Raw genomic sequence first — 25,428 nt, forward strand, 5'->3', positions numbered from 1 at the left:
ACACGTCTGCAGATCAAATACGAATTTGACATAATGCATATCCAATCAATTATTTTACAGATTGGTTTAAGGACTAAAATTTTTTAATAATGTCATGTCCATAAATTAACTAAATAAAAAAATTAATATAAAAATAATTTTACTACCGATCAAATTCAAACTTAAATAAGATTTAAATAAATTAATTGTTTAAATAAAGGTAAAAAATACATTCAAGGTTTCAAAATATTACACATTAAAAAGAAAAAAACTCATTTGTTTATATCAATACATAAAAGTTAATTGTTTAAGAAGTTATTTTTTTTAATTATTTTTATTTTATATTATTATCGGATAATATATAATATGATGTTAATGTAACTATATTTTAATTTATTTATTAGTAAGTATAATACCGTATTTATAAGTTTAATTTTTTTATTAAATAAATATATATTTTTTGTTTTTTTAAGGATTGGCGGGTGCGGTATCGGCAGACTCGCACCCTTCCTTACCCACTGTCATGTCATCCTTGGCTTAGTCCCGTACGCGACGTCGTCTAGAAGTCTCAAATGGGAATTACTCGAGGAAATAGCGTGCTCCCATTCCCGTTGGGCATTGCCGTAAACAAAAACAGAACCCAACACTTTACAGCGTAGATGGGGTAGTTTTACAGATCCCATAGCTTCACGTTATAAATATATTTATTTCTCTATTTTGCTGAAAGCTGCTAAGTTGCTTAACACGATAAAATTGATTTTTCCCCAGACTTGCGGGACTTCATATTCCAAACTGTTAGTCGTTTCATCAATATTTTCTTAACTTCTAATCGTAATTTTAGAAAACCCATCATCGACAAAATTCAGTTCGTTCGTCGTTACATTTTCCTTTTTCTTTCCTTCATGAAAAGATCGACGAATTTTATTTCAATATTTGGGTTTCGTGTGAATTGTGTTTCCTTCATTTCTGAAGAAAATCGAAAACCCATTTGACAGATTTGTGAGTTTGACACTGAAAGAAGAATAATGATGAGAATTGAGTGATCGAACTGAACATAAGAGCTTCACATGGGGAGTTTTCTTATTGGATTTGTGTTGCCTTTGCTACTTTTAACAGGTACGCTTTCATTATTATTTTTTTAAGAGAGTTTTTTAATTCTTTTTTAGTTGCATAATCGAGCTAATGAGATAGTTTAAAAAAAGGTTAATACGACTGAAATTAGCACATAGGTGTATAAAGTTAGTGCACCTGTGGATTTAGAGCTTTAAAGTTTGTGTTTAATTGCTTATAGTTCTGTCTTTGTAGTTATATTACTCACAGCGCTGAATTGGGTTTATACTTAAGCTGTTTGTTCGGTATAAAATCATTTGAATAAATTATTTCGGGTTTGTTTCATGAGTTGACTTTCGATATAATTATTTACTCCTAAAATCTGCTGCCTTTCTTGCAGCTGCTTTAGTCAATTGGAGCTTGATCTCTCTTGTTGATTTGATAGCTTTTCTTCTTTTTCAATTTGTCGCACCAAAGATAGGTAATGCATTTTATGTAAATTTACCACTTTAATTTCTGTTTTATTGCTTTCAAACAGTTCTATTTGGTTAAAGTGTAAATCTAAGCTTGTATGATGTTCTGCATATTCATTTTTTGTTCCGAGTACGAAGATGGGCAAGGAGGGTGGAATTCTCTTTTCAAAGCTACTGAATGAGAGTATCTTGAGAGTTATTACATCAGAGTACTACTAAATTATTTCTGATTCTTGCATGATGTTCCACATGTATTTGCTGAGGGAAAGTGGTTAATAATAATTCTAAAATATTGTATAAATAATTTCTCATGTCCCATTAATGGGTTTGCATAGTTTTTTTTTTTTTTTTAATCTGTTGATAAGCGCATAGGAAATATCTGATATAACCGTATTGAAGAATTTTCCCAGTTTATTTCTTTCATATTTTTTCAAAGTTAGGAAGTCATGGGTCAAAAATACATTATGTTTGGGTGCTTCCAGCAATGGTGTTACAGACTCACTCAATGTGGGGCATGGCGATGGTCTGTCATCCCCGCTTTTGAGTTTGGCTGAAGTAAAATGGGATAAAAGCTATCAGGTGAATATTTGTGAGATAGGGGAATTTCTATAGGGGTTGTTTCAATGGAATATTCTAGATCTTCACTTTGCTTTATACATGCTATATGTCATTGGCTAGATTCCTCTTCATTGTACAGTAGGAATTTATATAGTCCATGATTATTTGAGCTTTGCTTGTTTAGTTTGTACTTCACTACAATTTTGCAATTTTGCAATTTTGGAAGCAACTATCTGCATACCAAACTTCGGCTTAAGCACACACACAAACACTCAAAAGGAGGAAAAAGAGAGAGAAAATTATCTAGATGCTAAACTCAATCATCAATGACTGCAAACTGTTGGTTTTTAAAATGTAAAAATGATTATTATTTTCAAATCTGGAAAATTTAGATAAAGAAATGATACTTAAGAGAATGCTGTAGTCTCCGTGATTTTTTTTTAAAGATTATTATGATTTTGATGGACTGATATTGGATTGTTCTTGCCTGTAGGTTTTCGCTTCCGAGGGAGACTTTTGTTGTTGTGGCCTGTCATTATCTTTTCAACATTTGTAATTGTTTGTCAAGTTGTATATCTTGTTATATGGGCTTGTAAGGGTTACAAATGGAATCTAGTTGATGCTTGGTGGATGAAGCTAATTGGTTTTATGATGTAAGAACTAATTTTTAATTTTAAATTTTAAATTCTGAAAATTCTTTGTTTCCTCTGCATGGATTGACAAATTGTATCTTGTTGTATGCTTTTGCAGAGTGAAGTCCTGGAAATCCCCATCAGTTGTATATTTTTTAGTTGGACAACTACTTGCTCTTTTTGTAGCTTTGATTGATATATATGGGAACAATTTTGGTCTGGATCCGTGGCGAGATTCCTGTTGGGGTCATTTCTTAACGGTTGTTGATCATCTAGGTTTGTAAGTGTTTCATTACAACTCCAAATGCTGTTCATGTGTTGCTAACTTTTCTCTCTCTTTTGTTTCTCCTTCCTGAATATTGAATACATTATGAATTACCACTAAGCTTTGTAATAATTTTTACTTAAATAAATCTCATTTCATATGTACGAATCTCAATTGATCCGGAATACTTTTTCTTCTTTGCAATTTGAAAGGTTCTCATCTTAGGGTTGCTTCCTGTTTGCTGTTGCCTGCTATTCAGCTGGTTGTGGGGATTAGCCATCCTTCATGGGTTTTTCTTCCATTTTTTATCGGCAGCTGTGCTGGTGTAGTAGATTGGTCTTTGACCAGCAATTTTCTGGGACTTTTCAGGTTCTTACTTTTTGATTCTTTATATGTTAGTACTTATATTTCTCGTTCTCTTTTCAATGGTCGGCCTTTGGTCTCTTGTTGGCTTACATTTGTGTATCTTGTCTCTAAGGTGGTGGAGGCTGCTTCAGCTGTATGCCTGCTTTAACATCATCCTGCTTTATGTCTATCAGCTCCCAGTAAATTTCCCAAGCATGTTTCAATGGATGGCTGATTTTGTTGGTCTGTTTAAAGTGTCTTCAAATACTGAGTGGCCTGAAATTTGCGCTGGTTTTTCTCTTATACTTTTCTACATCATGGTATGCACTGTTCATTTAGATATTTGGTCATCTTTGTTTAAGGTTAGTTGGGAAATCACTGGAAGAAGCAAAAATGATTATCTTATTTCTTTTAAGTTTCTGGTTCTGCAAGTCATATTTGGTTTAATAATTTTTTAATGTTATAATAACTTGCCTTCCTGATTGTAGAAACTACACCTGTCTGGATATGTAGTTTTGCATGTTTGTTACTGTATGTAGGCAACATTCAAGTATTTAAGAGCAATATGGTAGGGGCAATGCTCAAAGTGAATAATGAGTTAGTGGATAGAATGACTAAAAACTTGTCCTATTCACCTTTGGGTTGAGTAACTAGTACCTGTGCATATAAGTATGAATTAAGTATTGCCACATGGCAAATGAGTTCTCCTCTATGTTTGCTTTAGTTTTTTAGAAGATGGGTGCCAGCTCTATTTTACTGGTAGGAAGATGTTGGTATGACTTATGTCATCGAGTTCAATTGTGGCTACTGGTAGCCAAAATTTTTTCCTAAACAGATAAAATCAGAGCTTACATGCAAATTTATAGTTTTGGATTATTTGGGCCTAATAAATGGGACAAAATAAAATAATGATTTCAAAAAATTGCAGGGAAACTAAATTTTGTATTGAGGAAACAGTTTCTGTACATATCACGACGTATATGTTGTACTTTTTCTGGGTTGTTTCCTATAGATATATATTTTTCCCCCCCTTAAATTTTCTACCCAACGGTGCAGCTTTCTAGCATTCAATGTGATTTGGAGGAAATGGATGTTATTGTGTCCTCGAGAGAAAGTAGCATGACAGAGCATCTACTGCCCTCAAAACATTCATTTTTCATACGTGAATCAAGGTAACAAACTTGAAATATCCTTATTGTTTCTGATAATCCTGAGTCAACCTTTTTCTTCTCAACCTTAGAATCTACCAAATCTGATTTGGTAACTTCATATTAAGTTCTGTCTACATTGCTTTGAATCAAAATCTGACACTCCATACATTTAACTAATAATTTCCTGCAATATTTTGAGCTAAGTATCCATTTCTACAAATCTGAGGGCTGGTCTTGCAAGTTTCGTTCCATAATTTTTCCTGGGTCCTTCCATAATAAGGTTATTTATGCATTCTGCATCAGAACAATTTGTAGGTTATATTCATTAAGTTACAAGAAGATATGGAAAGCCTATCTAGTGGCATCTTTTGATAAGATTTCAAATGCAAGACTGGACGTTAGAAGATGCTTTCGCAGTGAAATACTAAGGGAACACAATGCATTTAAGAAAGATGATGATGAGGGAGTCCTTGACTTGAACCTATTACCTTTTCAGTCTCCCATGACTACTGTGAAGTATTTCTGAAAGAATTCAATCAAATTTAGGAGAAATTGTTTTTAACTAGCTTTCTATTGCCTTCTGAAAAAAATTTATGTCAAATTGCAGGGGTTAAATTTTTTTTGCCCTCTATATCACTTTCTCCTTTATGATTGATGTAGATATGTGAGTTCTCTTGTCTATAAAACATTAAACGTAAAAATGATCAAAATCCACTATATCTCCTAAGATCTGAGTCCTTGGACAGACTGAAACTTAATGGTTTCAAATTGAAGGCAGACTGCTTTGCATGTGAGAAAAAATATTGGGAAAATATTTTTTTATTCATAGAAGCTGCAATCTTTACATTATATACTACTTTGACTGGGCTATATGAGGAAGTTATAGGAAATTAAGAAAAAATAAACCATATATCTCTGACTTTCAACATTCCCCCTCAAGCTGGCTCGAAGATATCTATCATTCCCAGCTTGGAATTCAGTGATTGAAAGACTTGTTTTGATAATCCCTTGGTGAGAGAATCAGTTACTTGCTTTTGAGTTGTAACATTTGGAATGCATATCAAACCTCTCTCCTACTTCTCATTGATAAAGTGTCTATCAATCTCAGTATGTTTTGTTCAATCATGTTGGACTGGATTATGAGCGATGCTAATGGCAGCTTTATTATCACCGTACAGTCTCATTGATCCAGCTTTTCACACCTTCAACTCCATTAGAAATATTCTCAGCCATAGAAGATCACAAATCCCCAATGCCATTGCTCTAAACTTAGCTTCAGCACTTGATCTTGCAACTACTAATTGTTTCTAGCTTTTCCGAGTAACTGGATTCCCCCTAACAAATGTACAATAATCTGATGCTGACTTTCTATCAGCAAAGGATCCAGCCCAATCTGCATCTGTATATGCCTCAACCCATAGGTGATTATTCTTAGAGAATAAAATGCCTTTTCCTGGAGATGTCTTCAAATATTTCAGTATCCTAAACACAACTTCCATGTGCTCTACATTAGGAGAATGCATAAATTGACTCACAACGCCTACTGCAAATGTAATGTTTGGACGAGTATAACACAAATAGATTAGCTTTCCAACTAACCTTTGGTACTGTTATTTATTAACCAAACTACTTTTAGTACTTGCCCCAAGTCTATGAGGATTCTATAGGAACATCGCTAGGTTTGCATCCTAACATCCTAGTTTCTTTCAAGAGATCCAAAATATATTTCTGTTGTGACAAAAATATCCCTTTATGAGACCTAGCCACTTCAATTCCGAGGAAATATTTCAGAGAACCTTGTTCTTTAGTTCCCAACTCTTTGGTTAACAACCTCTTAAGTCTTCAATTTCATCTCTGTCATTTCCAATCAAGATAATATCATTCACATACACAATAAGGATAGCGAGCTTATCTTCTTTACCATGCTTAAGAAACATCATATGATCACTATGGCTTTGTTGATGTCCACATTTGAGAATAAATCTCGCAAATCTGTCAAACCAGGCTCTAGGTGATTGCTTGAGCTCATATAAAGACTTTTTCAGCTTGCAAACTCTTCCTCTTTCAAATGTATTCTCAAACCCTGGTGGTGGATTCATATACGCCTCCTCTTCTAAATCTCCATGGAGAAATGCACTCTTCACATCTAGCTGTTGTAATGGCCATTCTAAGTTTGCAGCAAGTGACAATAAGACCCAAATAGAGTTCATTTTTGCAACAGGGGTGGATGTCTCTTGGTAATCAATTCCATATGTCTGAGTAAATACTTTATCCGCCAGCCTAGCCTTGAATCTCCCAATTGATCCATCAGCCTTACGCTTAACCATAAATACCCATTTACAACCCATAGGTTTCTTTCAGAAGGCAAGTCTGCAAGAGCCCAAGTTCTATTTTTATACAATGCTCTTAGTTCTTCATAAATTGCTTCTCTCCACTTTGGGTTTGCGAGAGCATCCTGTACTGTTCTGGGAGTAGTTACAGATGACGGATTAGTAGCAAAAGCTTTAAATGGTAGTGACAATCTATGATAAGAGGCAAACTTAGAAGCAAGATGTTTAGTAAAAGTTCTAACACCTTCTGTATAAGCGATAGGCGAATCTAAATCCAAATCAAATGATGGTAGAGAATTTAAATGTAATTTAGACTCAGATTGAACAGTACCTGTATCTTCCAACAACTGTATGTTCGGTTCAGAATTCTGGCAGTCAATAGATGTACAAACTGTTTTATTTGGTCAAGAATACACCTTTAGCTTTTTAGCATCCTCTTGATTTTGTGCAGTGGATGGTTGAATTTGTGAAGACACTTGCTGATCATCACTTGGGTAGGCTGTTTCTGTGGGGAAGTGCAATCTTGTTCCTCTTGTTGATTGTTATTGGAAGATGGCAGATTTTGTGGAGAGCAAACTATCAAAGGAGGAGTTGAATTTGTGATATTATCTCTAAAAGATGGCTCACCTGACTGTGTGGACTTTGGAAAAAAAAAACTTACAAAATTGATCTTCCATATTATATTCCTCCCCGTGAAGAGAGGTTTTGGAGAAATAAGGCTTAGTCTAAAAAAAAAAAGTCACATTCATGGTTACAAAATATTTACCTGTTGGAGGATGAAAGTCCTTAGCTGACAACATTGTTTCTCAAGTGCCTAGTGAGAATGGTCGTCAGCCTATGGTATGTCTATTGACCCATCAAGATAGTCCGTTTTACCTTTTCCCTTCACATACAACTTCACAGACTGTGACCACTGCAAAAAGTTTTGGCCATTCAATTTGTGAGTTGTAATCTGCAATGATGGATTGTTAACAGAACTGTTGGCCTGAACATGTTTAATGTTGACACCAGAGCTGGATTCGCTCACATTTGACATTTTAAATTAGAATTTTAAAGTCATAGAACAAGATAAAACCCTGAAGGTATTGGCGGCTGAAAACTTGTTGACAAAATAGATGCCCAGAAACCCTAACGTGGGCTCTGATACCATGAGAAAAAGTATTGGGAAAATAATTTTTTATTCATAGAAGTTGTAATCTTTACATTATATACTACTCGGACTAGGCTATATAAGGAAGTTGTAGGAGATTAATGAAAAATAAACTATACAAGGAAAGAATAAGTATATGTACACAAAATTAGGCTACAGTCTCTGACTTTCAACAGCATGATTAATGTAAACTGGAGGATGAAGAGGATTGATATTACTGTGAATCTACTTTATCTGATCTTGTCTTGTTAATTTGCTTCATTTTTCTGTTTTTTGCTGAGACAGTGCATTCTGCATTATGTGCTGATGCTTGCACTCATCTTCAATTGTTGCTTTTGTTCGCCACACAAGATGTATAATTGCCCCTGGATTATTCTCTGTTTCAAGTTTTCTTAATCGTGATTTAGACAAAAATTTGGTATTCTGCTCACCGTTTACTGATCTGCTATTTTCAGATCTGGCGTGAGGCATTCAAATGTTTTGTTAAGGGGAGCAGTTTTTCGAACATTTAGCATCAACTTCTTCACTTATGGTTTTCCGGTACATATTCGTGAACAATGAATATCGTCATCTGCTTTCTGAACTATTTGGTCTTCCGCTCAACCAGTGAAACTAAAGATGGCTAATGGTCGTGGACCTAGTTCTTGACTTTAGCAATAAATGTCAAATTTACATTCTATTTTCAATTGTACTTATCCATCATTTTTGTTATATGTGAAAGCCTACAATGGTGGTTTTGACAGGTCTCACTGTTTGCTCTTTCTTTTTGGAGCTTCCATTTTGCAAGTATATGTGCATTTGGACTTCTTGCTTATGTTGGCTATATTTTATATGCCTTCCCTTCTTTATTCCACTTGCACCGGTTAAATGGACTGCTGCTTGTCTTTATTCTCTTGTGGGCTGTTAGCACATATATCTTCAACGTAGCATTTTCTTTCTTGAATTGGAAGCTTTGGAAGGTAGTACTCCCTATCAGCATGAAGTTTCATATTCCTCATTAAAAAGAAAGCAAGGTTAATTTTGGAAAATATGCAGGACATGGAAATCTGGGAGATGGTTGGGCTGTGGCATTATCCCATTCCTGGGTTCTTCCTGCTTGCTCAGTTCTGCCTTGGGGTTTTGGTTGCTTTAGGTAATCTCGTGAACAACTCTGTTTTTGTCTACTTGTCTGGTGAGGATGGGCGATCTTCCAGTGAAACCTCAACAGTAGAAGGTAATTAATACAACAGCCCCTCTAAATGTCTTGTATTGATTCATTCTCAGGATCTGATTGGATGATCTACAAAGTAACTGTAGGGAAGATTTAGTTTGTGGACCTCTGGTTCACTTGTGTAATATTTATTCCCTTCTAATATTGCATAAAATTTCTCTGTTTTCTTTCCAAAAAGAAAAATAACTGCAAAGTTACTGAATCGTGTCTCCTCTTGTAATTGTCATTTTCTATTAACATTTTATCTCTAATCAACCAATATATGACATTTTAGTCCTTTTGGGATTTTGTGTTGCTTTGCCAAGAGCATCTTTTAAGAAATAATGTCCTATGCATGATTTTCAATTGATGCAAAACTATCTTTAGCTTAAGTTCTTATGTGAAATTTTCTTTTAGTGTTCTGGTTTCCTGACACTGCTTGTAATACGTGAAATATTTCCAGATTTGGGGATTTGTTATGCCATGCAAGCATGATCTGCTTGAGAATCCTCTCTTGCTATTTCTGATTTTTATTTTGTTCTTATCTCTGTTATGATGTCTTGGTATACTTTGAGTACAGTGAGAGAAGAGACCAAGGTATTGATTGTGGCCACGATTGCCTGGGGATTGCGCAAATGTTCTCGGGCAATCATGCTTGCACTCATAGGCCTCCTTGCCATGAAGCCTGGTTTCATACATGCTATATATAGTAAGTAAACAATAATCTGTTATGTTCTGTTATTAATTTATGGCAATTGATCCTTAGCTCAAGGCCTTTTCACCTTCATATTAACGTACATGTAAATGGATGGAAATCTGTGACGTGGCATTGACTAATGGAATTTTTTTAATGGTGTTTTCTTGACTTATGTTTCAGTGATATTCTTTCTGATATATCTTTTAAGCCACAACGTCAGCAGAAAGATACGCGAGTCTTTGATTCTTCTATGTGAAGCTCATTTTGCACTCTTGTACCTTCTTCGGATTGATTTGATCTCTAATGCTTTGCGGCAAAAAGACTCTTTAAGTATGGAAATTCTATCACAGCTTGGTATGCGGTGATTTCCTTTTATCTGGTTTGAATTGTTATCCTCCCAGTGGATGTGGCCACAGGTTTTAATTAATTTTACTGGGTTGTTTTGATCTATTATCAAAGTCTGAGGTACTACATGAATTGATGCAGGTCTCTTGAATCATGACAGCTCCTGGGATTTCTTAGAAATAGCTTTGCTTGCTTGTTTCTGTGCAATTCACAACCATGGTTTTCAAACGCTATTTTCATTCTCGGCCATCGTGCAGCATACGTCTAGCCCTCCAGTTGGATTTAGCATATTAAAGGCTGGTCTGAACAAGTCAGTCCTCTTGTCAGTGTACTCAGCCTCAACTGCAAAATACAGTCATGATAATTCCTCTTATGGTAAAATTTCATTAATCTCTTGATTAATTTGATTATCCAACTTCGTCCAACAATTTTAGTAAAAATTCATCACCGCTTCAATTTCTCTGAAGTTATTGCAAAAGGCTAAATAAAGTATTTAGTCCATCTAATAATTCAAAATTATATGAAACTGGAATTGCTGTGATGATTATGCTGTTCAGAAGGCTCCGAAGTCTAACTTACCATTTCTTTGTACGTCTGCAGTCTTATTCTGGATATTTAACTATCTGTTTATTGCAAGTTTTGGGATGGGTGCAAATTTAACGGTTATGTTTCTGAACTTTATTTCTTCAATGAAACAGAAATATGAAAAGTCCCAACTGAGCCTAAAACAAACTAGTTGGGGTTGACATGAAGCAGAATTTGAACCAATAAACATTATATGGTACTCACTGTAATGACCACGCTTGTGATTTTCCATTGGTTGAGACCAGTTATCTACTTGATGTCAACCTTACATTCTTTTTGATAAGATGACGCAAATAAGACTATGAACCTGCTTTTGTTAATTTTCTAACTAATAGGGAAACAGAGCATTGTCAAGTTTAAACTCACTGATGTGACAATTCTTGCTATCTGTGTCTCGGAATAATACAATCAGTTGCACTGCAGCTGTTGTTTGCTACTACTATTTTCACTAACTATTCATTTGTTTCATCTACTTTCAGAGAGAAGGATAGCATCGTTCCTTAGTGCAATTGGGCAGAAGATTTTATCTATGTACCGATCATGCGGAACCTACATTGCTTTTCTCACTATTCTCCTCACAGTATACATGGTGAGACCCAATTATATATCATTTGGGTACATTTTCCTTCTGCTTGTGTGGATAATTGGAAGACAACTTGTTGAGAAATCAAAAAGACGCTTATGGTTTCCATTAAAATTATATGCTATCACGGTGTTTGTCTTCTCTTATAGCTTGAGCTGTTTCTCCAGCTTTGAGCTGTGGTTATCCAGGTTGATAGATCTGTATTTTTACTTGGATTACGATTCAGAAGCATCATTGCTGGAAAATGTTTGGGAATCTATAGCAGTCTTGATTGTGATGCAACTTTATAGCTATGAGAGGAGACAAAGCAGGCACTACAGGCAAGATGATCCCAATCTCTTGGATTCTGGGTTACTAGGTTTCATCAAACGGTTTCTAGTTTGTCACAGCCAGAAGATCTTGTTTTTGGCAGTGTTCTATGCCTCTTTATCTCCAATTAGTGCATTGGGTCTTGTTTATCTACTTGGACTTGTCATCTGTTCAACTTTACCTAAAGCTTCCCGGATCCCATCCAAATCATTCTTAGTTTACACAGGATTTCTAGTGACAATTGAGTATCTCTTTCAGATGTGGGGCAAGCAAGCCGGAATGTTTCCAGGGCAAAAGCACTCTGATTTGTCTCTTTTTTTGGGCTTGCGAGTATATGAGCCCAGTTTTTGGGGCATAGAATTGGGCTTGAGGGGAAAAGTGATGGTGATTGTTGCCTGTACTCTGCAGTACAATATCTTCCGTTGGTTGGAGAAGACTCCAAGTAGTAGTTTAAACAAAGGTAAGTGGGAAGAGCCTTGTCCATTGTTTGTGTCATCCGAAGATGCCTTTATTAATGGCCCCCATCCTAATGAGGAAGATAAGCTGTTGTCAGATTCAGGCACGCGCTCTATGAAACGAGAGGTGGCTGCAAGCAATTCTTGGCCTTCTTTCACTTCTGTTCTGACTCAAACACCTAATTCTGTGTCCTCTAAAAGAGGAGAGTCTGAGGCTAGTAGCACTAGAAAATTTTCATTTGGATATTTCTGGGGAGGCGCCAAGGAGAGCCATAAGTGGAACAAGAAGCGGATCCTTACATTGAGAAAGGAGAGATTTGAAACACAAAAGACACTCTTGAAAATATATTTGAAGTTTTGGATGGAAAATTTGTTTAATCTTTTTGGTCTCGAGATTAACATGATTGTGCTGCTTCTTGCCAGTTTTGCTCTGTTGAATGCCATTTCTTTGCTGTACACCGCACTGCTTGCTGCTTGTGTTCTTCTGAATTGGCATTTTATACGTAAATTGTGGCCTATGTTTGTCTTCTTATTTGCTACCATTCTAATCCTGGAGTACTTAGCCTTATGGAAGAATATGTCTCTAAATCAACATAATCCTAGTGAAAATAATGTACGTTGCCATGACTGCTCAAGAAGCTCAGCTCAACATTTCCAATACTGCGGGAATTGTTGGTTAGGTATTACTCTCTGAAGCATTTTACGATTGCACTTTTTTGTGGTTTAGACATGTCTATGCACTCATTCGGATGGCTTGTAGGATGGATATTGGCATATAGTTTCTTATTTTCTTTTTGTTTGTAAAATGCTTAGTGGAGATGCTTGTATTTATGCTGAAGTTTATTCATTTCTTATTTTGGTCTAAATTTTCTTAATGTTTGAAAGAATACTAGCATGGATTGCTGTTTTGAATCCTGAAGATCTTTTTGATGTCTACTCTACCATTAGTTATTTATTTATTTATTTATTTTTTATGTAGTCAAAATCATTTAATTTAATCTGCTAACAGAAGGTACCACTTTCCTGTAGGACTAGTGGTTGATGATCCCCGGACGCTTATAAGCTATTTTGCAGTCTTCATGCTTGCTTGTTTCAAACTTCGTGCCGATCTATTGTCCAGCTTCTCTGGGTCCTCAACGTATCGTCAAATGATGTCCCAACGTAAAAACACATTTGTTTTGAGAGATCTTTCTTTTGAAACTAAAAGCATGTGGACCTTTCTCGACTATCTGAAGCTTTACTGTTATTGCCATCTACTGGACCTTGTGCTTGTACTGATTTTGATTACTGGTACCCTGGAGTATGACATTCTGCACCTTGGCTATCTTGCTTTTGCCCTTACATTCTTTCGGATGAGACTAGAAATACTAAAGAAAAAGAACAAAATATTCAAGTTCTTGCGCATATACAATTTTGTCCTTATTATTCTTTCTCTTGCGTATCAATCTCCATTTGTAGGGGAATTCAGTGCAGGGAAGTGTGAGACAATAGACTATATCTTTGAGATGATTGGATTTTATAAGTATGACTATGGGTTTCGGATTCTGCAAGATCTGCACTTGTTGAGATTATTATATTTATGTTGGTATCACTTCAGTCATATATGTTTTCCTCCCAGGAATTTGATTATGTCTCGCGATATCTTGAGGCAGAGCAAATTGGTGCCGTTGTGTGTGAACAAGAAAGGAAAGCTGCCTGGAAAACTGCACAATTACAACATATTCGTGAGTCTGAAGAGAAGATACGCCAACGTAACATGCAAGTGGAAAAGATGAAATCTGAGATGCTCAATTTGCAGACACAACTTCACAGCATGAACTCCATTGCTAATTGCAATACCACTTCACCGGACACTGAAGGCCTAAGAAGGAGGAATACTCCTCTTACTTCAAATTGGGAATCAAGGACCCCTGATAAAGGGGAAGGTTTAATTAGGAAGCAAGAGCAGATTATAAAAGAGGAATTACAATTTCCTTTGGAAGTTCATGAATTTCCTGCTGTTGTTCACATGGACAATCTAATGGGGGTGGTTTCTCCAAAGGATTCAGTGGGATCTCCTCCTTGTGAAATCAATGAGATTGAGCTAGATGTTGCGGATAGTGCAGACTTCGACTCAAATAGAAGTATCAAAGCCAAGGAAAATCCTTTAAAGTCTGCAGTACAACTACTAGGTGATGGAGTTTCCCAGGTACAGTCTATTGGAAATCAGGCAGTTAATAACCTTGTGAGCTTTTTGAACATCACTCCTGAAGATTCAGACATGAATGAGCTGTCCTCTGCTGAGGATGAGGCATATGATGAAATGGAGAGCCAGAAGAAGAGGTACGTGTCTCTGGATCGTTCATATTCTCTGCAATCTGACAAGAGTTCAGACGCTACGAGTTTGCAGATTGGAAGGATCTTCCGTTACATATGGTCCCAAATGCGGTCTAACAATGATGTTGTGTGTTACTGTTGCTTTGTGCTTGTGTTCATTTGGAACTTCAGTTTGCTTTCAATGGTGTATTTGGCAGCTCTCTTCTTGTATGCTCTATGTGTGCATACTGGCCCAAGTAGCATCTTCTGGATTATTATGCTAATTTACACGGAAATGTACATTTTAGTTCAGTATCTGTACCAAATTATCATCCAGCACTGCGGGTTAAGTATTGATTCAGACCTCCTCCAGGCATTAGGGTTCCCTGACCCTGCACATAAAATCACATCATCTTTTGTTGTCAATGCAGTGCCTCTTTTTCTGGTCTACTTTTTTACTCTCTTACAGAGCTCTATAACTGCAAAAGATAGTGAATGGATGCCCTCTACAGACTTCATTTCTCGCAGGAGGGATGCTCTCTACAGGAAAGAGGTTCTGGTGAATTATAGTTGGAGTAAGAAGGCACAAGAGCTGCTTCAACAAATGATAAATATGGTGAAATTGATAATAAGAAGGTTCTTCAGGTACTGGAAATCACTGACACGGGGAGCAGAATCTCCTCCTTACTTTGTTCAGTTGTCCATGGATGTTAACTTGTGGCCAGAAGATGGGATTCAGCCAGAGAAGATCGAGTCTGGAATAAACCAAGTGCTTAAAATTGTTCATGATGAGCGATGCAAGGAAAAAAACCCTAGCGATTGCCCTTTCGCTAGTAGGGTTAACATTCAGAGCATTGAGAGAAGTCAGGAAAAACCAAACATTGCGTTGGTTGTTTTGGAGGTAGTGTATGCCTCACCTTTGACTGGATGTGCTTCAGCAGAATGGTACAAATCACTTACTCCCGCAGCTGATGTTGCAAAAGAAATTCGTAAAGCACAAAGTCTTGGGCTTTTTGAACAATTGAGATTTCCTTACCCACTACTCTCTATAATTGGGGGAGGCAAAAGAGAAATTGATCTTTATGCCTACATTTTTGGAGCTGATTTGACTGTGTTTTTTCTAGTTGCCATCTTTTACCAATCCATCATAAAACATAATAGTGAGCTTCTTGATGTTTATCAGCTTGAAGACCAGTTTCCCAAGGAGTTTGTATTTATATTAATGGTAAGTCTTTCTCTTGAGAAGTTGTGGTGGTATATTTCTCCATTACCTGGCTGGCATCTTCCACTTAATCTAGTTCTCTTACTGGATTAAATGCTTTCTTCATGCAGATCATCTTCTTTCTGATTGTTCTTGATCGCATAATTTACCTTTGTTCATTCGCCGTAGGAAAAGTGATTTTCTACCTTTTCAACCTCATTCTCTTTACATATTCAGTCATTGAGTATGCTTGGAATATGGAGGCTTCACACCAACGTGCGGGAGAGTTTGCTCTTCGTGCAATATTTCTCGCAAAAGCGGTTTCTTTATCATTACAGGCAATACAGATTCGTTATGGGATTCCTCACAAAAGCACCTTGTATCGGCAGTTCTTGACAAGTGAAGTTTCACGAATTAATTATTTTGGCTATAGATTATACCGTGCCCTACCATTCCTATATGAGTTACGATGTGTACTTGATTGGTCATGCACATCCACATCTTTGACCATGTATGATTGGCTGAAGGTAAGTGACGATATTATTCAGTAGTGTTACACTAAAATTGCTTTGCGATATTTACCTAAACTTCTTGAAGTTATACAATTATCTCCTACCATAATTCACCTCCTGTATTATACTGTTCTTTCTGTTATTAATTGTTGCTTTTCTTCTTTAGCAGATTAGGGAACAGAAAATTCAGAAAAAGTAGAATTCTACCAGTATGTTCCAATAATAGGAAGTTTTTAGCTAATTTATCAGGTCAACTGTTTTCCGGCAAGTAAATATTTCAGCTGAATTGTTTGTGGATGTGCCTAATAGATGTGTGTCTGCTGGACGTGCCTCTCTGATGGTGTCAACTTTGAATTTTTGTCAATTTTTCCATTTTAGCTGACCTCAGTCTACCATAGCTTGAGATCTAAAAGATTTTCTTCTTATCTAAGCTCAAAAAATGTTTAACCCAGCTAAGTGTTTGTTCGTCAGAAGACCATCATTATGGTTGTTAAAATATCCCATTGTTCAAATACAGTTTAATACGGCTTCTCCGCACACTCTAGCTTGAGTTATTATTTGGTTTAATTAATATGATAGTATAACCAAGTTTGTTTTGTTTTCTCCTTTTTTCCCCCATTATTCCCAATTTGTTTTAGTTTCTGGTCTGCATGCTAGGCTTAGTCAGTTACGGCATTCTGTCGAACTTGCTTAAGAAGGGAAAGTGTTAAAATTTGCACATTTATTAAATATAACATATGATTTGGACACGCATACCAAAAGCATGACTTGAAAGCTTGGGTTCAGTTTACTAATAATGTGCACTTCGCTTTCTGAAGTTTATACCAACATGCCATTTGTTGCCATTTCTTCCACAATTCGCAATTCGAAGTCAAATCAAATTAGTCCTGGTCAGGGCTTTGTTAATCTTTGTTTTCCAACTGTCTGACATTTCTTATGCTCTCTGTTGGTGCCATCCTCAACTCCTCTCCATCCTCCTCATGGTGCCTTCTTAACCTCTGAACCTTTTTTTCTTCTAAGCAAGACACAAATTGAGAGATGGGAGTGGTAGAAAAAGAAAGAAAGAAGCCTAAGAGTGCTTAATTAGAAATTATCATGAGTCTGCATTGCTAAGATGGATTGTCTAATACTTGTCAAAAAAAAAAAAGGGATGGATTGTCTAATAGATCATAAATTCCTTGCTTGCTTAAAAATGGATAATGGATCTATATGTTATTACTTTGTTGAGTTCCCTAGTTAGAGCTCTATTCTACAGCTGCATCAGTTGACATTGGTATAGAGCATATCATTTGTTTGTTTCTGTAGTATACTGGTCATAGAATATATAGCTCACTTGATTTTCTGTTCTTAGCAATAGCTGCTTGATCGGACTTTTTTCATGATTATTTTTGTAACTGATTTATAGCTTTATTCTTAGCTGGAGGACATAAATGCAAGTCTGTACCTTGTCAAATGCGATGCAGTGTTGAATAGAGCTAAGAACAAACAAGGAGAGAAGCAAACGATAATGACCAAATGTTGCAATGGGATATGTTTGTTCTTTGTGTTAATCTGCGTTATCTGGGCTCCGATGCTGGTAAGTAAATGTAGCTTCTGAGATTTGCAGTATGTCTTAGTAAATTGCCTGTGGCTTGTTCATGAGCTTCTAACTTAGATATGCTTGTCTTCTGAGCTACTGCTTTTAGATGAAGTATAACTTTCATTTACTAACATCCTCTTTTTTCTTTTTTTCCCCCACTTTCTCAGATGTATAGCAGTGGTAATCCAACGAACATTGCAAACCCCATAAAAGATGCAAGTGTTCAAATTGATATTAATACAAGGGGTGGAAAGTTGACATTATATCATACTACTCTCTGTGAAAAAATCCCATGGGATGTGCTCGACTCTGATGTTAATCTTGGTCAAGGGTTTTTGGAGACATACAATACACATGATATTCAGTTGATATGCTGTCAACCAGATGCAAGTGTTTTGTGGCTTGTTCCTGGTTTAGTTCAGACCAGATTCATTCACTCCTTAGGCTGGCACATGGGCATGGATATTAGATTTACTTGGGTACTTACAAGAGATCGACCAAAAGGCAAGGAAGTAGTGAAATATGAAAATCATGTAGATCCTCTTGATCTTCCAAAACCATCAGATGTCATAAGTGTGCTTAATGGTTCTACTAACAGCTTCAGGGTGAAAAATATTTATCCAAGATACTTCCGTGTCACTGCTTCTGGTGATGTCAGACCTTTTGAACAAGAGGTACAACTCTTTTGTCAATCTGCTCACAGTTAAAAAAATCATTTGCACAGTATAAATCTGATTTGGCATCATATGATGCTTTACAATAATTATTATGTTTCAACTATCATAATGCTGCTGAATGTAAAATTCGTATTTTAGGTTGTTTTTGAGGCTTTACAACAAATGTTATGGTTCAACTATCATAATACTTCTGAAGACAAATTTCATATTATGTGGTGTTTTCTGTGGTAACAAATTGTTAATCTCTAATAATTTACTGGAAAACCCTTCCTAAAACTGTCTTTGATGGCAATTAACAAAAAAACTTCATAAGCAACTAACATTTTTGTAAAAGAGATGGCTTACTCTAAAATGAGTCAGTAGACGCTATTGTATGGTATACTAGCTGTCTTATCATAAATGATGTCGTAGGTGACCTCAGGACAGATTGTTGTGATGACAAGCCTATAATATCTTTATAGGTATATGCAGTTAGTGCGGATCTCGTTATGAATCGTGCTGATTCTGAGTGGTGGTCCTTCCATAATATCAATGCATCTGACATAAAAGGTTGTGAAGGTCTTTCAGGACCAATGGCGATTATAGTCTCTGAGGAAACACCACCACGTAAGTTTAGAAAATAGTTTCTTGTATTCATGTATTTATTACATCCATTATGATTCTTCTTTCATACAATTACTAATGCTAAGATTATACTTCAGAGGGTATTCTTGGTGACACTCTAAGCAAGTTCAGCATTTGGGGTCTCTACATAACCTTTGTGCTCGCGGTTGGTCGCTTTATCAGACTTCAGTGCTCCGACTTAAGAATGAGAATTCCTTTTGAGAACCTACCTTCTTGTGACAGGTAAATGCATAGTTGTGAGGCCCTATTTTTATTTTTATTTGTCCGAGCACAGGATGTACTACCATGAAAACAGAATAATGGACACACAGTTTCGATGGTCCTAATGCCCATGGTCGGGTCTTTAAGTGAGAAGGAAGTACAGCTCTATGTTGGTTTTATTTGGTTTGACAGGCTGATTGGAAGTGTGAATACAACCTTTAGCTGCACCATCCAAACCATTTTTGTATATGCTATAAGCCCAGATTGAAAATCAAATATTTCATGTTGGATTCTGTTAGTTTGTCCTCGTGTTTGCTCTCCATACATAAGAAGATGAGAACTTCCGGCTCCTTTTCCTGTTACATGTCAATATCTGGTTTTTCATTTTTTGATGCAGGTTGATAGCCATATGTGAGGATATATACTCAGCTAGAGCAGAGGGTGAGCATGAAGTTGAGGAGGTCCTTTATTGGACCCTTGTAAAAATTTATCGGTCACCACACATGCTGCTCGAGTTCACAAAGCCAGACTAGGTGGTTGAATCTGAGCACTGCCTTTGATTGCTAGAAAATGAAAGTTCACACTGACGTTAGATCTGACACACACGCTTATAATTGGACAATGAAGATCAACAACTGATTCTTGTTTCTATGGCCCCTAGAGATGCTCTGGTGGTATACTGGTATTACATTCTTCACACTGAGGCTTTAACAGTACTGAGATTTTGAATGTTGAATTCTCCGTGTGTATATATAATCAACAGGCTGTCCATTCTTTGTACAGTATCTGTTATTGGGTATTAGAATTTTGGATTCATGTTGTATGCATGGGGGTTCATCTCCACATGATTGAACAGAGGATTGCCCGTTCTGTTCAGGCCCAAAAAAAAAAGGAAAAAATTATAGAAAATAATTTCGAACCCAAGCTCATCTTCGTTGCTCTTTTGACTTATCTTTTCAAATTTAAGTGTTTTTCTTTTTTTCCATCAAGATGCGCATCTAAGTGACAGGTAAAAGGCTGAGCTTTCATCACTTGGTAGCGCGCATTATTAAGTTCAATCACCAACGACGTACAAGTTGCATCATAGTAGAGCTGGTGCAGCCGTGCAGAGTTGCTGTCTTCCTTACAATCTTTTGTCATCTATATTTATTCAATTTAAGAGCTACCAACATCAAATAACAAAAAAGATAAATAAATATGTGAAGTGGTTTCATCGGACCGTTGGACGATTCAATATTGTCCAATTTGGTGGCAATCAATCACAACTTAAATTTTCTTCTGTTACAAGCAGAACAGGAGAAAGCAAGGAATGTTCTGAGGTTTTTGACTGTCGTAGCTAGCTGTGCAATTTCCACTAATTGAGTAAATATTGAACGTGTACTCACCAATGCATTAGAGACATCAATGAAAACGGTGATCCAACGGTGTTTGCCCATTCCTGACCCTGAAACGGTTACCAGGACCAAGATATGTATCTAGAGGCTAGAGCAACCACTGTCCACTTAGTCCCAATTTTCACGGAATTCTCAATGGGAGATGAGAATTTGTGCAATTCTACAAATGAGCTTTATCATGGTTTCTGTTACGGACAAACAAACTTCTATGGTACTTAAAATAACTCCCTCCACCAATCCTATGCCAGTTCTGTTCTATGCTCTAAGGGGAAGGGAGATTTAATCACATACTTCAAAATACAATAGTTCACTCGGGACAAACATTCACTGGGGGGAAAAAAGAAGAAATGCAACCATTACAACAGATCCAATAGCTGAGCCTACTAACAACATTCAAGTCACAATAACATTAGCTGCTCCATCCATACATAGTTCACTCCCAAAAAAAAGAGAGTAAGAAAGAAACATGGGTACATTACCTAGAATATCTAACAACATAAAACTTGGCCGTTTCGGAGGACATAATTCCACCAAACAAAAGTTGCCAAACATATTCACTTGGGCCAATACTGCTTCCTCTGGAAATCTACCAGAGGTGGCATAATTCCACCAAAACAAAATGCAGGTTGACCAATTCATGTATACGATACACAAATCAACTCAGTCAATTAAAAATAATCAAGATCAGCTACAGCAAGCAGCTCAATTGCATCAAACCCAATTCTCGACGAAAATAACTTTTAACATACATGGCCCAAGAACAAATTCAGTGCATGGCAACAGACCCTTCATCCCTAGCAGTTCCATCTCCAACAACACCCTTCGATGTTTTAGGTTTCCTTTTAGCATCACTACTGGCAGAACCCTTTTTGACAACATCCTCAGGAATAGTATCGTCCATTACTTTTGGAACTGAAAAGGTAAAATCTGAAAGGGATACATCACTATATTCAGGATTTGCTGCAAGAAATCCTGCTACTTCATTAAGAGTTCTTAGTTTCTTCCCTGTGGGAGTAATATAGTAAGCATCCATTTTAGAGAAATCTTTTCTAAGCACCAAACTTCTCTTAAAACCTCCTGGGGTCTTTGGGATTCCAGGTCTGTCAATGACCCAGACTCGTGAGGCATCATACTCAATATCAGCAGGATCCTCACAGGAAACACCAGGTTTTCTGTCACAAACAAAAGGGATCTCTGCGATTTTACATCTAATTTCCTCATACTCTTCTGATGAATTAATCACCCTCCATTTAAAACATTTTTCGCACTGTGCTGCGTATGTGTCGATTGACCTGATCGGTTCCCCTCCTCCTCGGGGCTTCTGTCATAAGAATTCAAAAGCAGTCAGTGAAATTGCCTAAGAAAATACATTAACACATTAAGGTTGAGAAGTATAATGACCCAATTTAAAATTTCCAATTTCCAATCAGCTCTAAATGAACAAATGAAAAAGCAAATGAAATAATTAAGAATGTGCATCCATTAAGCATATAGATTTCAAATAAATTTCAAGCAATTGTTGACCTTTTTCCCAAAGGAAATCTTCCAACTACATTAAAAACATAATCAGGAGGCGGTGCACTGACAAAACGGCCTCATTGACACACACAAAGACACCCCAAAAAAAATAATTGAAATAAAATAAAATCCTATAGGTAAGATGCATGATTGATTCTTCATGATTACCATGAATATTGTCTGTCTAAAATACCTAATTTACTTCCTAAAGTATTTAAGTCCTTTCAATTTGGTAACCATAATTATTTAATAAAAGGGATAGTCAGAAGCCTCCAAGACGTAACGAGTTCTATATCTTCGTTTATATAAATAAATAAATAATCTATATGCTTTGAGATTGGTGTCTAGGCTGGTCTAATTTTGTAGAGGGTTGATTGGTATATTTTTATATAGCACCGATAAGTTTTCATTATTTTGCTTTCTCAGTGGACAGCTGGTCCACTCCTTGTACTGACTCTTCATCTTTAATACAATTTAAGGTTTCTAATAAATAATAATAATAATAATAATAATCAACTTGGTCACAGGAAAAATAATCTTTTTTTCTTTTTTTTTTTTGGTGGGGGGGTGTAAGGGGAAGAAGAGGGTTTAAGAAACAAATAGACTTTTATGGAGTAAAAAAAGCCACCACATCAATTCTAACATCTGCCCACTTCAGAGCTCCATTACATCCATATAATAAACACATACTTTCCAGCTTTCAACATTTTGGAAGACAAAGCAAAGGTAGCAAACAAAAGTAAGAAAAGCATGTTAGTCCAATCAGTTCTATACCATACAAACATGAGCTGTGCACAAGAATCATGTCAAACATTATTGGTTAATCCTAAGGAAGTATAACATTTACCAAAGTAAATTTCACACTCCAAAGATAGATCAGAACGACATAAGGTTCTGAGGTGCTGTAGCTTAAAATCTGTAACTATTAAACAAAAGTTAATAATATATAGTACATATAAATTTTAAATAATAGTTTTGACAAAATTATTAAAGATATAATAGATTTTTCATCATACAAGTGGAAAATCATATCAATATAGCTTCTAAGATACAGCAAATAGTGCTTACCAAACACTTTAATGCTGTAGCTCTGCCCAACCTCAATCCCGAACACACCCTAAGTTATTGAATGTGTGGTTTACAACATAAATGGTTACAAATTCTGTGCTTCCACATAACCATAACCTAGTGTAGATTATTAGCACGCATTACTTCATGCCCTTAAAAAAGGCACTATGTACAAAATAACACTCAAAAATCATTCATGTAAACATATTTAGCCAGCAGCCCATGTAACAAAATGGACAACCTAAATGTTGGCTTATCACTCAGATGTTCCACCTTACCACAACAGAACCGAAACCCACTAGCCCAAGCATCACTGCTGACCAATGTCAAACGCTATCAGTTTATCTTAAGAAAGCATGCTATTTAACAAAGTTAGCAAATGTAACAATCCAGAGACAGATGAGAATAACATATGTTACTGAATACATGTCATACAACAGCGGGGTGGAGGCGGAAAGAGAGAGAGTGTGTGGGGAGGACAACAAATTCCACACTCCTACAATACCATAACACATAGAAGATGATTAGGATACCCTAAAACAAAGGCATAATATACAAAATAACACTCAGAAAGGTTTTGTGTAAACACATGTAGCTGGCAGCCCATGCAAACAAATGAGCATACTATATGTTGTTTACTACTAAAATGATACATACGGACCACCATTGAAACCGAAAGCTAAAACCCACTAACAAAATCATGAACGCTGAGCAATGTCCAACGTCACCAGTTTATCTAAGCAAGTAAGTCATTTATTTACCAAAGCAAATTTAACAGTCTGAGGGCAGTTGACAACAATTTATGCTATTGAATATGTGTTTAACGCCCAAAAACTAACTCATTACAATGACGCATAGTAGATGATTAGCAAGCATTAGCTCAGAACTAGACATAAGCATTATATACAAAACATGACTCAAAAAGGACTAACTTAAAACATATGCAGACCATGCAACTAGATGGGCATTAACAAATCTGACCAATTCTTCTAGGATTGAACAACATCCCTAGCTGGCAAAACGCTCTTTCATCATTTCAAAAACGCAAAATTTCTGGCTGTCCTGTAACTAAGAAAAGGAACAAACCAACAAAAATAATAATAATAATAATAATAACTAGTTACTAGAGGAATAGTAACGCTCAGCCGATGGTTTCGATTGAACAAAATATCATTTGAATTTTAGGCTCAGTTGAGCGAGCGTTTTTATCGATTGATGCGAGACACCTGACTCATCACACTAAGTGAAAACAAAAGATTCCCAATTTCCTTCCGTTCCCTAATCTACGCTGCAATTTCATCCGCATCCAAACACGGCTCAAACGAAATAATAAACATATGAATAAAAGATAATTATTAATTATCGATTTTTATAATAATAAACTCAACAGAGCAGTTACAAATTTCATGTCCGTACTAAAATCTCGTAACCGTTATTTGAAGAGGAAAAATAAAAAAAAAATAAATCTAAAAAAGAATTAGGTTTGAGTTCGTAGCGTACCTTCGACGCCGTTTTCGGCGTCTCTTGTTTGTCTTCCATCTTTCTCTCTCTAGAACTTACGTCTACTCCTTTCTTTATCGTTTCCTAATTTTTCACAGTTTTGCGGTTTTTTTCACTTCTCAGTGACACGTGGCGTTGGGTCGTGCATCAGTTACTGTCTGCCTTGGGGAATGCACATGCACTCACGTGATATATACTGTAAGAGTAAAATGTTTTTGGATATTGCCCGTTGGTTCACCTGGATGTCTCGCATGCATGCGTCAAACGTGTCGTGGGTTTTAATTACAAATCCGATCCAGCGGCACCGAGGGGTGTATGGCCCCATTAGAGCCCGCGTAAACTGATTATTGGATTTTTCCTCGCCACGTATATAATAATTGACACCCATGGACATTTGACCTTCGTTCAGTGGACTTTTTTTTTTTTAACCCCACTTACTAAAGAAAACCGACATTTGAACAAAAGGTTAATTATTATTAGAAAAATTATCATTCGTATACCTTATAAATGATCTGTTATAAAAAATATTATAATATTTTAAGGGTGTATTAATCATCCATTCTAACTTGATCGTCTATCAAACTGTTACTTACCGTTTAAATAAAATAATATCAGAAGAATAATTTAGTCTTTTCATATGATACAAATAATAATAAAATAATTTAAGGGTATACAAGTGATATTTTTTAAGGGTAAAATCGTTAATTCATTGTAATTTCATTAACTTTCAAACGACAGCTAACAATTTGGTGGTCGGCAGATA

At 36.2% G+C, this 25,428-nt stretch overlaps 2 protein-coding genes across 2 annotated transcripts; one reads left to right on the forward strand and one right to left on the reverse strand.

The window, feature by feature from the left end:
• The first annotated feature begins 499 nt into the window (after nucleotides 1-499).
• Nucleotides 500-20,006, forward strand: LOC18047000 (piezo-type mechanosensitive ion channel homolog). Its single transcript, XM_024188329.1, is given in 22 exon segments — nucleotides 500-1,095; nucleotides 1,430-1,510; nucleotides 2,554-2,713; nucleotides 2,811-2,968; nucleotides 3,170-3,326; nucleotides 3,436-3,664; nucleotides 4,359-4,474; nucleotides 8,389-8,473; nucleotides 8,677-8,892; nucleotides 8,969-9,146; nucleotides 9,703-9,831; nucleotides 10,000-10,173; nucleotides 10,306-10,539; nucleotides 11,229-12,776; nucleotides 13,126-13,638; nucleotides 13,641-15,616; nucleotides 15,724-16,119; nucleotides 17,522-17,680; nucleotides 17,851-18,357; nucleotides 18,822-18,966; nucleotides 19,062-19,206; nucleotides 19,583-20,006. Coding segments are annotated over 22 exon segments (7,491 nt in total). The 5' UTR covers nucleotides 500-1,046; the 3' UTR covers nucleotides 19,719-20,006.
• Nucleotides 20,007-20,924: 918 nt separating this feature from the next.
• Nucleotides 20,925-24,797, reverse strand: LOC18047001 (methyl-CpG-binding domain-containing protein 4). The gene is made up of 2 exons (XM_006444097.2): nucleotides 24,666-24,797; nucleotides 20,925-21,900 (listed from the first exon to the last, which is right to left on the reverse strand). The coding sequence occupies exons 1-2, from the start codon at nucleotides 24,702-24,704 to the stop codon at nucleotides 21,346-21,348; spliced, it is 594 nt and encodes a 197-aa protein (XP_006444160.1). The 5' UTR covers nucleotides 24,705-24,797; the 3' UTR covers nucleotides 20,925-21,345.
• Between the last annotated feature and the right edge of the window lie 631 nt (nucleotides 24,798-25,428).

The sequence above is a fragment of the Citrus clementina genome, unplaced genomic scaffold, assembly GCF_000493195.1.
Source record: "Citrus clementina cultivar Clemenules unplaced genomic scaffold, Citrus_clementina_v1.0 scaffold_3, whole genome shotgun sequence".
Classification (NCBI taxonomy): domain Eukaryota; kingdom Viridiplantae; phylum Streptophyta; class Magnoliopsida; order Sapindales; family Rutaceae; genus Citrus; species Citrus x clementina.